Source organism: Myzus persicae, unplaced genomic scaffold (assembly GCF_001856785.1).
Source record: "Myzus persicae strain clone G006 unplaced genomic scaffold, MPER_G0061.0, whole genome shotgun sequence".
NCBI lineage: Eukaryota > Metazoa > Arthropoda > Insecta > Hemiptera > Aphididae > Myzus > Myzus persicae.
Genome location: NW_019103996.1, coordinates 185,029 through 199,900, shown reverse-complemented (window position 1 = coordinate 199,900; position 14,872 = coordinate 185,029). Strand labels below are relative to the sequence as shown.

The 14,872-nt window shown below is 29.2% G+C and overlaps 2 protein-coding genes across 2 annotated transcripts; both read right to left on the bottom strand.

Moving 5' to 3' along the window:
- Window positions 1–57: 57 nt before the first annotated feature.
- LOC111037413 lies at window positions 58–1,570 on the bottom strand (the record flags this gene model as incomplete). Its single annotated transcript, XM_022319975.1, has 4 exons — window positions 1,550–1,570; window positions 1,423–1,485; window positions 439–475; window positions 58–345 (listed from the first exon to the last, which is right to left on the bottom strand). Coding segments are annotated over exons 1-4 (409 nt in total), but the record flags the coding sequence as incomplete, so codon positions are not given.
- A 5,000-nt stretch (window positions 1,571–6,570) lies between these two features.
- Window positions 6,571–14,506, bottom strand: LOC111037412 (dynein intermediate chain 2, ciliary-like). The gene is made up of 10 exons (XM_022319974.1): window positions 14,152–14,506; window positions 13,516–13,717; window positions 13,080–13,450; window positions 12,713–12,992; window positions 12,457–12,621; window positions 8,721–8,983; window positions 8,446–8,623; window positions 8,151–8,376; window positions 6,977–7,210; window positions 6,571–6,891 (listed from the first exon to the last, which is right to left on the bottom strand). Exons 1-10 carry the CDS (start codon window positions 14,245–14,247, stop codon window positions 6,756–6,758), a joined length of 2,151 nt encoding a protein of 716 aa, XP_022175666.1. The 5' UTR covers window positions 14,248–14,506; the 3' UTR covers window positions 6,571–6,755.
- Between the last annotated feature and the right edge of the window lie 366 nt (window positions 14,507–14,872).

The window sequence follows — 14,872 nt, the reverse complement described above, 5'->3', positions numbered from 1 at the left end:
TAATTAAAAATATTTTTATGGTTTAAACATACATTTTAAATAATCAAACAATCATACCATTGAATTCCACATATATTTCGTTCCATAATGATTTTTTTATAGGTTCGAATCGAGCTGATAACGGAAGCCTATGGTCCCACAATGGATGACGTTCGCGAATCACATTTATTAATTTTGACATCGCTTCTGAATCATCGTCATCATCAGGTTCAGGTTCTCTGATTTGTGTTTCTACGGACTTTTTAACTATTTTAGCTGCAGATTCTTCTTCTTCAGCGTCACTTAAAAAATCCTCAGCAAAAGACTCAAATATATTTCTTGAAATTGGTGTTTGTTGAGCTAAAATTAGGTACAATTATATATTTAAAATGATTATTATCTGTAATAATACCAAAAACAATTTTGCAACAATATGTTTTCAAATTATCGTCATCTTACCTTTAGGTTTTATGTACTTTAATACTGGGCGTTGAGCTTGAGTTAAAAGAAAATTAACACGTTATGAAAACATATAATTGTATTATTATTAAATTTTGTAAAATATAATAAAGACAAACTATTATTATTATTATTATTATATAAGTAGTTAGTTAAAAATCCATAATCATAAGTTAGCTTTTTACAGTCGATTTTAAAACTAATTTGCTAAGTTAAAATCATGTTTATATTATACATAAGTATTTATAACTGTAAAAACTAATTATTTACATTATTAATTACCACCTGTGTGGCTGGTTAGATCACATTTAAAGTGGAAATTGCATTTTGTTTAAAATAACTAAATACTTTGACCAAAAATGAACTTTCCTATTCCTTCAAAATATAACACACTAACTGTAGCTTGTAATGATTTAATTAGTCATTTAATCAATTAGTTGTATGTATTGTTTAAGATACCTATGTATACACATGATTTTAAATTTTAACTTCATGTATTATTTTTTTAAATAACTGGAAAATGTGAAGTTAATACTATAGATATTTTAGTTGATTTATACACTAAAGTGTGAACCACAAATTAAAAACATTAATGAAAATAATTAAATAGTTTTAAAAAAAAAACCAATAGGTACCTAACACTGAACAACTTGACACCTGAGTGCACACCTATGCTACATTGCTACATTATACTATATTAATACTATATTATATTAATACTATATTAATAGGTACTCATTGAATTTAGCTATTATACTTTTTTAAAAGTAAGATTATTAATCATAGAAACTCAGGAGCTTTTTATTATATTTTAGTTTAAAAACGAGTTTGGAAAATCTTAAAATTGTATTAAGTAATAATTAACAATTTATTAACATAGTTTTCTAGCTTTAAAATTAAAATGTCAAAAACAGCCTATACACTAATATCTGAACTCAATCTGAATTAAAGCTGATATAATATGTAGTTATTTTATAACTTATCAAACGAGCAAATATGATTTTTGTCGTTCATTTTAATTATTTGCNAACCCTTGCAGAGCATTCCCTAAAATCAGACATTTATTATATAGTTTTTAACAGATTAAACATAAATAGCTATATTAACTTACTATAACTTTGCCGGGCTCCATAGTGACAATAAACTTTGTCACTTTAGTACGGTTCGAACTTACTAGTACTTAGAACTTGTATAATAGAAAGATCAAAGAATATTTTTAATTTATTTTATATTTTTAAATCTATGATTTCTGCTATCACCTCTAGTACACCGTTCGAACGGAAAAAGTTGAACTAGATCCAACTTCATGGTAACATGGTATACCGTGTGGTAAACACGGGTAAACATTTTGGTAAACCAAAAGAATACCGTAGTAACCGTCCAATCACAGAGCAGAATGATAATTACACGTACACGTGAACGGTCCAGTGGAAACCCACCTTAACATTTTATTTGTCATGCGTTAGACAGAAAGATCGAAAAGTATATCGCTTATTCAAAGATTCTTATTGTAATTGTATTGTTAGATACAGCCACTGTGGTGTAGGTACATAGAATTTACAATGGGGGAGCTAAACAAAGTAATTTAGAATTTGACATCCGTTTCCTTGTACAAGGTCGTTGTTGCTATATCCCGTTAAAGAAATAACCTCTACGAATAATTGAAAATACGCTAAATGTTTCTTCTAAACCGTTTTCAGAAATATCATGGTTTGTACTTTGCCTTTTATTACATACGATGTATACCATTACGTGGCCATGGGAGGAGGGCTGAAACCTCCCCCCCGGGTACGTCACTAGTTAGATGGTTATTTATTTGTAATTTTTAGTATCATATAGACATATAGTCGTAGATATTTCGTATGGTATTTCTTAAAATTTAAACCATCACTACAAAAAGCAAATGGACGTTTTGTCCTTGTCAATTATTAAGACAGGACATTTCAAACATCACATTTGGCCCCCGAGTGTAATAAGATGTTATTTTAGCCATAGGACCTTTAGAACCAGTAGAACCACCTTGTATTTTAAAATAGTCAAATTTAAATAATAATATAATTAAGCTATATAAATATGAATACATTTACATGATTATTTATATTTTGATATTTAAATCCAGGCACTATTTATTTTAAGCTTAAAATGTCAATACCCTATCTAAATTATTTTTATCAAACTACAAATATAAAATATAGGTTCCTATACCTTCTACTTATAATACGTGTATCTCTATTTAAAATATATAATATTTTTATATAATTTAAATTTAACTGGTAATAATTATATTTAAATTTATTTAAATTTCATATTTATACTCACATTTTATATTTTTTTGAAAGATTTAAAAAATTTGATATAATGATAATTGTAGGCTAAAATTCATTTTACCATCTCCTTCCGACTTTCATTGTTTTTTATGTTTAAAACACGATGCTTCATTTTCCCGAAACTATTATTTTAGAAGTTGTAGCTGTTTCAAATTAATTTCCTCTAAAAGCCACTAAATTGTTATTAAATTGATGAAGTTCACACGAAGACAGAAAGGTAAGTATGCCTCCCCCTGTTTGATCATTTACACCAGTAGGGGGAAGGGATTGTGGCTAAGCTAAGGTCCTTAAGTTTCAAAACCAGAGCCGACAGATGTAAGGAGCGACTATTTGTTATACTTAAACGTTATCCCTGTATGTTATAGGTCGCACGCAATGACAACATTTCTAGCACCCATTGCTATAACACATGAATATGTGATGTATGTATTTACGATATAACCACATATTTAAAATGGCTATAGCGTATAAAATAAGTCTCCGGAAAATGATTATTACACCATTGTTTTAAGAAATTAAATACAAGTCAGTTTCAAAAAAAAAAAAAAAAATGAAAATCATGAAGGGGTTGGTACAGTACACTTCTAATAAAAAACAAAAAAAAGGTTGATTTAAATTTAGACCGATAATTTAAAATACCAGAAGACCAAACTTCCCGCTCTATAATAATTATTGACGCAGACGAAACGCGTATGGACTAATACATTGAATGAACCGATAAAATGTGTGGTTTTCGTCTGTCGACCGTCTGTAATTCAAAATTCCATCATTATGAACTACGACCACTGAACATAAACGTATTTATACATATATAATATATTTATTTATATATTATATTTATTTGTATACGTATTATTTCATTTCAATGTTTATTATTATTATTATTGACATAGTCACCTTTGTCAGCGGTGCAGAATGGAGTGGTTTGTGTTCGAAATTATACACATCTTTGACCGGACGAAACATGTTCCGAATTCCGATCGAAGTAGGTTGGGTTAGGTTACTATTGTCAAGGGTGGGTACCCATTTTTTTTTATGGTGGTGTTTAATTTATTATTTTCCAACTCTGCGGTCGTGACTCGTGACAGTGTAGAGACCGAAACACTATTTTTTTCAATAATTTTACAATGTTGAATGTATAATATTATGTTGTATACGCCGCCTATATTTACCCTTCCAGGTAACCGGACCAGCTAGCCGCAAGTCGGTTGCAATCGCTATTTGAGCAGTGCATGGTAGTGGTGGTGACAACGACTTGTACCTTATTCTAGTTCAGGGTGGCCAGTTTCGGATCCAAAGGGGTGGGGGGCTAATAGGATTAAGACCCCCCTTGAGCTTATATTCAAATTTATTACATTATGACTTTTGAGAAATACTATAGTTATATTCAGCTTTATGTTCCGTTATAACGATAATAACGTACCAACTACCCAAAAGAATGGTGATATTAAAAATTATGTAATTAAGTATGAATATTGAATAGTATGTGTTGAATACATTTTAATTACCCCGCCCTTTGGTAAATTATTCTGGATCCGCTCATGGGGATGCCTAACTTTAATAGACTTAAAATCGACCTTTGCGTTTTTCTAGGATGTCTCGATCAACCAAAAAAAAAAAGTTGTCAATAAATAAAAAAATATATTATATTACGTACATGCGTGTAGCACACTTCTTTTATTGCTTTTTATTTGCAATATAAATAAGTTTAATAATGTTTAATTTCACAGTTTTACACAACACGTATTTTAATATATTTTACTACAAATTATTACTTTTTACTTTTCTATAACCATACTGCTACTATTATTATGTTTATTTAATCATTCAATGAGGTGTTTGTGCTAGTAGGTATTTGATTTGATGATTTCCCAAAATCTCAGGTGTATGATGACAAAGATAATCCCAGAGTTATCTTCAGAATGCATATCAGTCAAACGTGATCGGTACTTACTTTTGGTTTGAAGTAAATACGAAAATACCGATTTACATAGATATGCCGATAGAAAGCAGGAATATGCTGACTCAGCACATTGCTTTAAATTGGGAAATTCTCTCTCGCTTACCAAGAGTCAAAAGTTACAATAGATACATACACCGTACTCATGTACTGTAAAAGTGTAAGGCTCCTAGTGCATGGATAAAAATGATACAAAAAGTACCTAACTGTAGGCTAGTTACCACTTATCGCTGCCACCGCGTCGTCTACGAGAATCGCCAATAAATGGACTACACATATTATTATTTATTATTAGAGATAGGATTTTATTGACCAAAAAAATACACAAAAATACACTGAAAAAAATGAAAAATGTACTTAGATGAGCAAAAAAAATTTTAAAATTTTAAAATAAATATTATTATTAATTACTATTTATTCATTTTTGATATTACACTAAAAATATAATTTTCCGGATTTTGCGATGGGTGTTAATAATTCTATCGAAAACGGGTATGACAGCCACAATATTATGGTATGTTGTCGATATGAGTTCAAAGGGACTATTTTTTTAAGGGTACTATAGGTAATAATCGATATTGCCTATAAAACCCATATTAAAAAAACGTAAAATATACAAAAATTAGTTTAAATACACAAAATGAACGTAATATTTGAAAAAATGAACTTAAATGCTATAAAATGCATTTAACATAAACAATGCAAAAAAATGCAAAATTTTAATTACACATTCTAAATGGTTTTATCATGGTCCAAATGTGTATCTTACTATTTAACAGTTTTAAAAATTAAAACACTCAATAAAACTGCCTCCTAAAACGCCCCTAAGACTGTTTAAATTTTGCCTCAGTGGGCATTCACCCTCTTCGCTCCCCTCTACATGCACCACTGCGCATTCCTAGGAAATATATTTCTTTACGATATTAATCGAAAAGGTGTTGAACTTTTGAATTTTTTTGTTTGTAATACGCATTTGTAGGACAGGTAATATATTTTTTGTTCCAGATATTTCGGAGGGGTGCAAAACATGCATATTAACCGCATATATTGACTGTTTTTCAATATTTTAGCATCATATTTCAGGTATTTTAAGAGAATATAAATCCGGTTTTTACTTATGAACTACAAAAATAAATATTTTAATTTAATTTAAATTAATTAAGTTATTAATCTCGTGAATAAAATTACCTACTTAATATTAAAATTCCAAATAAATAGATACAACTAAGTTGTTTAATAATTTAATAATATATTTTTATTGATTGAAACTAAATAGAGTGATAAGTGCTATATATTGATTTGGTACGAACTAGTACAAAGAGGGTTGACATTTTTTTTAAATATAATTTGAGTTATATTAATATTGTTATTTTTCATATCTTTTAAAAATAGTGTGTTTTTTCGGGAATGATATTGTTGGATTTTGCAGATCTTAATATACATCGGTATCTAACTTAAATTATTTAAGTCGATTAAAAAATTATATTAAACAACTGATAAATTGATCAAATTCTTCAAGTAAATATGTTATAACTAATAAATATATAATCTTATATAATGTTAATTTCTAGGAAACAGATTTTATTTTAGTCATTTGAATACAGAATATTAGCGCAACTAAATGGCTGGGGGGAGGGCTAAATCCAATCCAAAAAAAACTCATAATTTATATATGCATGGTTAACGTGTAGGCATTAAAAGAAAATATATAAGTTACATAAATAATTAATAAGAAATATTATGACAAGAAAATAGTTTTATTAATTGGAAATGTAAATAATTTGAATATATTTTTTTAATAAATTATCAAGACAAAGTATGGACACCTTACTGAAATAATTAAACTTTCAAGAATTGTATGAAGTTTATGAAAACAAGATTTATTTTAATAACAGTCGTAAGGCCATAAAACGTTTTTGTGCAAATATTGTCATTGAGTTATGCCTAGATCAGTGACCTATTTTGGCCTACATATTTAATTGAATAGACAAAATGATTATCATAAAAAATCCGAACAAAGATTAAAAGGTTTATTCCCTAACAGAATTCAACACTGTATGCAATTTTTCCAACTCCAATGTTTCTGTAGGTATCTGAACTCCTTTCTTTGGAGATTTCATAATTGCACGAAGAGTTGGTGACAATTTATATGTAACAATAGTGCCCCTGTAAAAAAAACGTACAAGAAGGTCACATGTTGTTACAGTTCTTAAAGAATAAATGTATGTAATTCTATGACATCTAGTATTACCTCGAACTTCCAACCACAATCAGGGGTACTCGTCTATCAAAAGCTAATCGAACTAGTCGATATTTCTCTGTAGGGTGTATGAGTTGTTCACAAACGCAATTTTTAGTGCTCACGTCCAAATCATAAAAGAGTACCCGACAGTCCACAGTGATGACACCAAATACTGAACTAGAGAATGGTGACCAACGCACGTCTGTCAAACCCGTCTGCAGGTCGAAGATTATCAACGGAACACTGTAATTATTAGAAAATCAAACGGTTACGAAGATAACAAAGATTAAATACAATACCTAGGTATTTGAAAAAAAACAAACAAATTTTAATATCTAAAAAGATAAATATATATAACTGTTATGTACAGTAGAGATGTTTGAATTTTTAGCCAACTTAACAAAAAAATTAATATTTTTTATAGTTATTTATCCTAGTTTATTTTGTCAAGATAAATGTATAATGGTATATGCCTAAATAATATCAATTATATTTTAGAATTTCATCAATGAATTACTTATCTAAATAAAGATACAAAAACACAAGGACAGCTCCATAGGGGACTTCCACGGCCCAATCTTAAGCTCTTATTTCTAAAAAAATTATACTCTGTTAAAAACAAAGTTACAAAAAAACATATTATATCGAAAGTTTTCTGAAAATGATGTCAACCCCCCCCAAACATGGAAGCCGCCCCTGCTTAAAAATTAAAACTGGTACCCAGTTCATTATACAAATATAGATAAATCGTTATTCATGAACACATAGAAGTAAGAACATTACCCGAGTATCATACGTGCGTTCACGTATAACTGTTGTCCGTCACAAGTCAGGCTCAAAACACTATTGAATGCGGAACCGTTGAATATTTATTCATATTACGATTTAAGACAATATTTGATATTTTAGTCAATAATAAGATAACCAACAAATAAAAATACATACATATGTAGTATACCAAATCAATTTTATATTAACAATCCAAAGTTATTTATTAATTATATCGTAATATTACCAAACACATTATAAAAATTGGTTAGTAAAATCGTTACCTACCTAGTAGTAAACCAAAAAACTTGTGTTATCGCTAACTACGTTTCCACGAAATGAGGGCAAAATAATGAGGTATGAGGTATGTTGACCACTATCGAATTTGAGAATAAAATTAATTAATTAAACTCACTCTGATTTGTCTTCCCACAATTTAATTACGAAATCTTCACTACACGTAAGGTATATATTTGAATCGAATTTATTGAAATCGATTCTGTTTATAGGCATTTCGTGAGCTTTAAATCTCTGAACATAACAACTCCATTCCGTATTGCATTTAAATATATAACCTTCAACCGTACCGATTAAGTATATTTCTGGTTCTGTTGGATTAAATGCAATCGTCGTACCCCTAGCTGTAAATAAATGTAATGTATTTTAAAGACAAAAAATACCATTATACGTGAGGGTATGCATTATGTTACCGTAGTACGTTTGTTTGATACCACCAAGCTCGATTTCTGGATACATATCTATGACTAGAGACATTCTGACAACTTTCATCAATTCATTTTGCATCAGTATCCATTGGCAGACTGATCCATCCTCAGACACAGAGAAGAAGTTCATCTCACCGGTAGGCAAGTTCTTGCACCAAACTACCTGGTTAACATTTAAGTTTAATATACTTGTCGATTGTATCTAGTGTATAGCATATGTAATAAACCAAAAGTTATTTATAAAAACCTATTTTGTGTACCTGCATTATACTAGCCATGAGCTTGGAACCAGCTGAGTGTGTCGAGTATTGCGGTTCGTTTTTCAGTAAACTCACGTTGTATACGGCTAAATTGCCATCACGCAGTCCAACGGCAAGAATGTAACCGAAATCATGATGAAAACTCAAACACATGGCACCGGATTGTGTATGAGCTACATAATCTGGGTACGACGAATTCTTCAAAACCCACAAGCACACGTAACCAATGTCTGGACTTTCGGTAAATGTTAGTTCACTCTGTGCTATATGAATCATAAATTGCAACACAAATTAATATTTATAACTACGAACACTCATCTTAGGTAAATGTTTATAATATTGTATTTAACCTTGTTATTATCTAGCATATTTAACGACTATATTTGATCATTTTTAATAGTTAGGTACTCTAGAAGGATGCAACTATGACAAAATCTAACTGTAAAATACTGATCACACAGCTACTATAATATTATGATTATAGGTACAGACATAGTTCGACAGTCTTAAACATTACTGTTTGATTAAAACAAAGTTGATGACTTGTCAAACTAAATATTAGTCATAGAATTTTTTTGTTTCTCATAGAGTTGATATTTATATTTAAATAGATAGGTATATAGGTACTCCATACAATCCAATTAAAATGTTATAAAAACACCAAAATTAAATAGGTACCTACATAAAAGCACATACACTTCATTTGAATGCATTATTTTTTGGTATACCTTATATCTTAAAAATAATTATTAAACATAAGTTTTATTTTATCTCAACTATCAATCCCAAACTCTTAAAATTTTTATATGATATCCCTATAGCTCCTGTAAAAGACTTTTCATTTTATTATAATAAATATTAGCTGTACATCCCAACTAAGGAAAAATACAGACATAAAATACTGCACTAAAAACAACTGCTAAATCAGTGTATCTCCGTAGTTGTAGTGTACTTCGGCTCACGGCAAATAGGTATTGGTATACCTATCCATACTTCGCTTTGTTAACTAATTCGAATGAGATTGGCAAGATTGGTCTATGGTGAGTTGGATTATTATACACTTGGTATATTTTAGAAAATGCAGGTTCAAACTACTCTCTAAACTTTCACTGTACCTATGTCCTATATGTATAAACAATAACTGAAACTTTTATCAACATCAGTCGAAACGTGTTGAGTCTACAAACTACAAACTACAAACTACAAACATAAGTAGGTATAGGTATACTGCATGTTGTTGTACATTTTTATGACAAACAAAATATTGTTTTATTTTATTTTAGTAAAAAAAGAAATTCGTTAGTCTACCAATTTTTTTCTCAATTTTTATTTCAGTAACCAATGACATCCTGGTAATCGTAACCCTATATGTAAACAAAAATGATTCGATCTTCGTGAGCAAACCACCCTATACCAACTTATGTGTGTTTAAATTTAAGCTTACGATACTCCCCGAGTTTCAGGGAATCCATAGATATACATTTCATTAAAATCGGTCTAGTCATTCCCAAGATTTGGGCGTTCAAACATACTCTTCAGCATTATTAATTACTTAGTATTTTCTCCGTGAAAACTTAGAGCGGCGATTAGTGCCGGTGGAAAGGCGATTTTAGTCGTACCGAGCTTTTCATGGCATTTGATGATTTTCAAGCCTATAATGTGGTTTTTCGAATTCAAAATACAAGTCCCGTCTGCAGGGGTGGCTTGTGGGTTTTTAATGTAATAATTGGAATACTTATAATGAAAATTAAATTATAATCCCGGCGGTGACATGAAAAACAATTTTTATGTTAAAATCTTTAATTTTTTTTTAAATTGTTGTGTAACACTTGTATTTAGTGTACTTAGTGTACCTAAACATTTAAATTGTACATATTTTATTTCAATAAATATTTAAAAAACTCTTACAAGTACCTAAGTACTAGGACGTGCCACAAAAAAAGGTTTCTTGGTCCCATGAAAAAATCTGCCCCGGGCTCCGCAAAACCTCCCGCCTGCGGTCCCTCGCTAGCGGCCAATACTTGTTTGACATTTTTATTTTAATATATATTACTCAATTTGTAAACAAAAGCAAATTTTGATTTCTGTTTTCCTTTTATATTATTCTAATACCTTTTAGCAAGTAAGCAACCTAGCAAATAATATAGGCCAGTGAGGACAATTGCTGAGTCAACATTAATATTTTGTAATTTAACATAAAACTAGTGAACCACGTTTAGTGATTACATATTTTGAATTAGGAAACAGGTTATAAACTATTTTATAAATAAACAAATAGTTGTTGCCTTAAAATTTCTCCGAAGTCGGCATAGCTTTTATAACGTTTGATTCTCCCGGTGACCACTGCTAGTGCGGAACGATCGTTTTCAAAACTGAAAATAATTAAGAAGATTTGGAGAAATGTCCTATACATGTTTTGTTACTTATTTTTTGAACCAATTAAATTACTTTACATTATAATTTTAAATATTTATTTTTCAACATAAATTAGTGAAGTTGTTTATTTAAAAAAATTTAGGGACCCCCGGAAATTGTATGCCTCTAAAATCGTATAGTTACGCCACTGAGAGTGTGTCGGTATCACTTATATAAGTGATACGGCATTATCCATAAGCAGGTAGACATAATAAGTAATATAGTAGGTACCTACTTTTTAGTTTGAAATGTACTTGAGCTAAATGCCTGAATAATTAAATAAAATATTGCTATACTTCTAAGTATAATCATTTGAAAACATATTAATAAATTGTACTTTGTAGGTATCTAATGATTGGTTTAGAATTTTCAACTACTATTCCGTACTAAAATAGAAATTAAATGGTTCGTTGGTTTAGAATTAGAAATTTAGACAAATAATGAAAACAGGTCTAACTTAACAATTATGAAGTAGGTGAATAAATTATTTTTTTAAATTATGTACCTATACCTACTGTTTCATTGCAGTGTCATAACTGTTACGCTATTTAAAAAAATTAATGTGGCTATTTTTAAACTTTATCCACCGGAATTTTTATTTGCCAAGGGATTCAATACTAGTAATTAATAAGTAAATTTTAATTTTTAAACTTCGTGTATCTATTACTGGTTTTGTATTAACTTACCTTCTAATTGTACTTAATAATATGTATATATTTTATAATGAAATTGTTACAGTGCAACACATTTACTTCACTCTTATTATTTAATAATGGTATTAACTTTTAACTCATTTAATGTTTTTTAGTCTTATGAACTGAGTAAAAATGTATTTATACATAAATTTATAAATTTATTATAATTTCTCCGTATTTTTTACTATTTTCAATTATCATTAATTTAAGTTGCCTGCATAAAAAACAAATGTGGAAACCTTACAAACTCATATTCACAAGTTGTTAGGTACCTACTATCATATCTACCTAATTTAAATCATTAATAACCATTGAGTGGGTATAATGGTGTGTATCATAGAGGCATAGAGTCATAGATCTCTAATCGAAACTTCTAATTCTCACCACAGATAATAATTACTTATTTTTAACACTTAAAGGTTAACCAATTTTGCTATCAGAAAAATACAGTGAAAATATTGACCAAACTTGTCAAAAATTCAGAAATACATTTATACCTGTTCTACAAGTTACTATATAAGTCAATGGGTACGATTTCGGGTCAAGACAGTGTGTAAAAGTAATTTGAATTAAGATGAGGTTTATTTCCTCAGTTAATTTTACTAAGTTCAAACGTTGTTACTTACGAATGCTCAACGTTATTGCAAACATGTCAAAATAATCAGGACTCCAGGTTATATCAGTAACAATCAATTTTTTTTCTTTTTCATATATCATTGTCCACATTAACATTAAGGTCCCTTCTCCTCTGTCCCTGAATTGATCTGACGGGTCTTCATAATATCGAAAATCTAGTCATAAATGAACAATTTAATATATATGAAATTAATATTATAGTCAATATACAATAAGGTTTATAAAAAATAGAATTTCTTCTTTTACCTTGTGCTATGGCATCCGTAGCATTTAAGCTGATGATTTTTTCAAGAATCTTAGAAACCTTCAACAATTCATATTTCATATCGTCTTGTTCAATGTGTATTTTTTTACGAGGCTTAGCTTTCTTCTTTCCCATATGTGCAGCCATTTTCTCTCTCATTTCTCTGTCTTTTTCTTCCTTTTGTATTGCATAGTCAACTTCGTAAGTGTCATATATATCAGAAAGTGACACAAACGCAGCAAAATCAAACTTTTTAGTTACGGGGGTTTGAGTATCTTTATTCTATAGATTTCAAGAATGAGGCATTGTAAATAATATAGTAGACACTTGTATTATACTTATAAAATATATAATATTGTCTAGTCTTACCCTCATAAGAATTTTTTTAGTTTGTGATACTCTGTCAAAAAAGTTGAATTTGTTTTTAAGTTTCACTACAGTACATAATTTTGTAACCGGCAAGCTTAAAAAGGATTCTTCGGATACTTTTTTTTCTACGCTTGATTCTATTTCTTCATCGGGTTCATGCTTGAGGTCCGTCGATAAACTCTCAACTTCACCTTCCTCTCCCATCTCCATGTTTTCATCCATGAACGCTTCATTAACATTTTCTTCAGCAGACTGTAAATCTTCAATGTCTAAATCTAACCCTAACGGGTCAACCAATGCTTCTTCTTCTCCTTCTTCCATAATATTTTCATCAATTGTTTCATCATCCGTACCTATATTTTCCGGTTTTCCTGTAAAATAAAAATTGGCAGTATTAAAATAATTAATATATTCATAAGTTTATTCACTGTCTTACTGCACAGTTCATTTTCAATTTGCATAATGGCATTCGATGATTCAATATGATATAATGTAGTTTTCAACTCAAAAAGTTTTATAGAATTAGTTATTTCTTTCTTTGGTAAAAACGTCCTTTGTTTATTGCTATAAATTACTTTAGCATGAGGTGTGGGTGGTTCTTTAACAAAAAGACCATTGCCATAAACTTCATCTAAGTCCTGCGACACATATCTGTATTATTTTATTGTTATACAACTTAATAATTCTACGGATAACAAGTCTGAATAAAATAGTTTTGGGAAAATTACTCTGTTAGGTGGGTAGATATTTTGATAGCATTTAATCTAAGTTTTGTTCAACCAAATATTTTGGCATGTGACACGATACTAAGAATTGTTTATATATTGTAAACTATCGACCACGAAATAGGTAGCATTTATTTTTGATTTATCTTTTTTTTCTATCGAAAAGTAGAGAATTATTTTTTTGAAAAATTACAATTTCGTTATTTGCATGTTTGACTCAATGTTGTAGCTTAATATATCTTTAAACTGGTCAAACTATAGAGTTAAATAAAATAACTATTTTATAAGTTATTATAGAATTTCCTATTAATTAATAGCTATATAAACATTTAAATATTTTATTTTACTTCTTGACTTAGAATTAACTGATCGTCTGGTTTAACCGGATCATCAGATTGTACTATTCTCGCCGTTTCTTTTGCTTTTTTCTTTGAGGATTTCATTTTATTTTGTATTTTAGGACTGATGAATATTAATTTTCTATTTTAATATTATTATAGTAAGCTGTAATAATTAAATAACAAAACTTGAAGTACAGTTGTCTTAGAAACTAATTGCATAAGTAGGTATAAAATATACTACTCGCAGCGGTGGCAACTCGATAGCTAAGGCAAACACTACACTACACTATACTTACACTATATTTAAGTTTAGGTACTCACATGAAAATATGTCAATGACTTACTTAAACTAAAACTAACAACTGAATTGAACAAACGAAATCTAATCACCACAGGTTCTACACTCGAATTTAAAATCCAATTACTTAAATACCTTATGGAGAATCAAAGCCTAACTATTTTGACAATACTTAAAACATACTCAAAATTTTAAACCTGAAACTTTCTCTAGTTTATTTTCTGAAAACATTAGCACATTAAAACAATGATGAAATACAAAAAAAATGTCTACCTTAATATTAAATATTTGTATAAGCATTTTTAAACTTAAATAATTTACAAGCTCATAACTTAAATAAAATACATATAATAACCAACGTAGAGGACACGGTGTTCTTAACTTAAAGTTTGATAATAGGTGATTTCACTCTAATACTTGAAATCACTA

Excerpts from the sequence above, each read along its gene's own strand:
- LOC111037412 (XM_022319974.1), bottom strand. The coding sequence starts at position 14,247 with ATGAAATCCTCAAAGAAAAAAGCAAAAGAAACGGCGAGAATAGTACAA. Across the intron at positions 12,993-13,079 it reads CTAAAAAAATTCTTATGAGG|AATAAAGATACTCAAACCCC; the intron begins GTAAGACTAGAC and ends TGAAATCTATAG. Across the intron at positions 8,624-8,720 it reads TCATGGCTAGTATAATGCAG|GTAGTTTGGTGCAAGAACTT; the intron begins GTACACAAAATA and ends AATGTTAACCAG.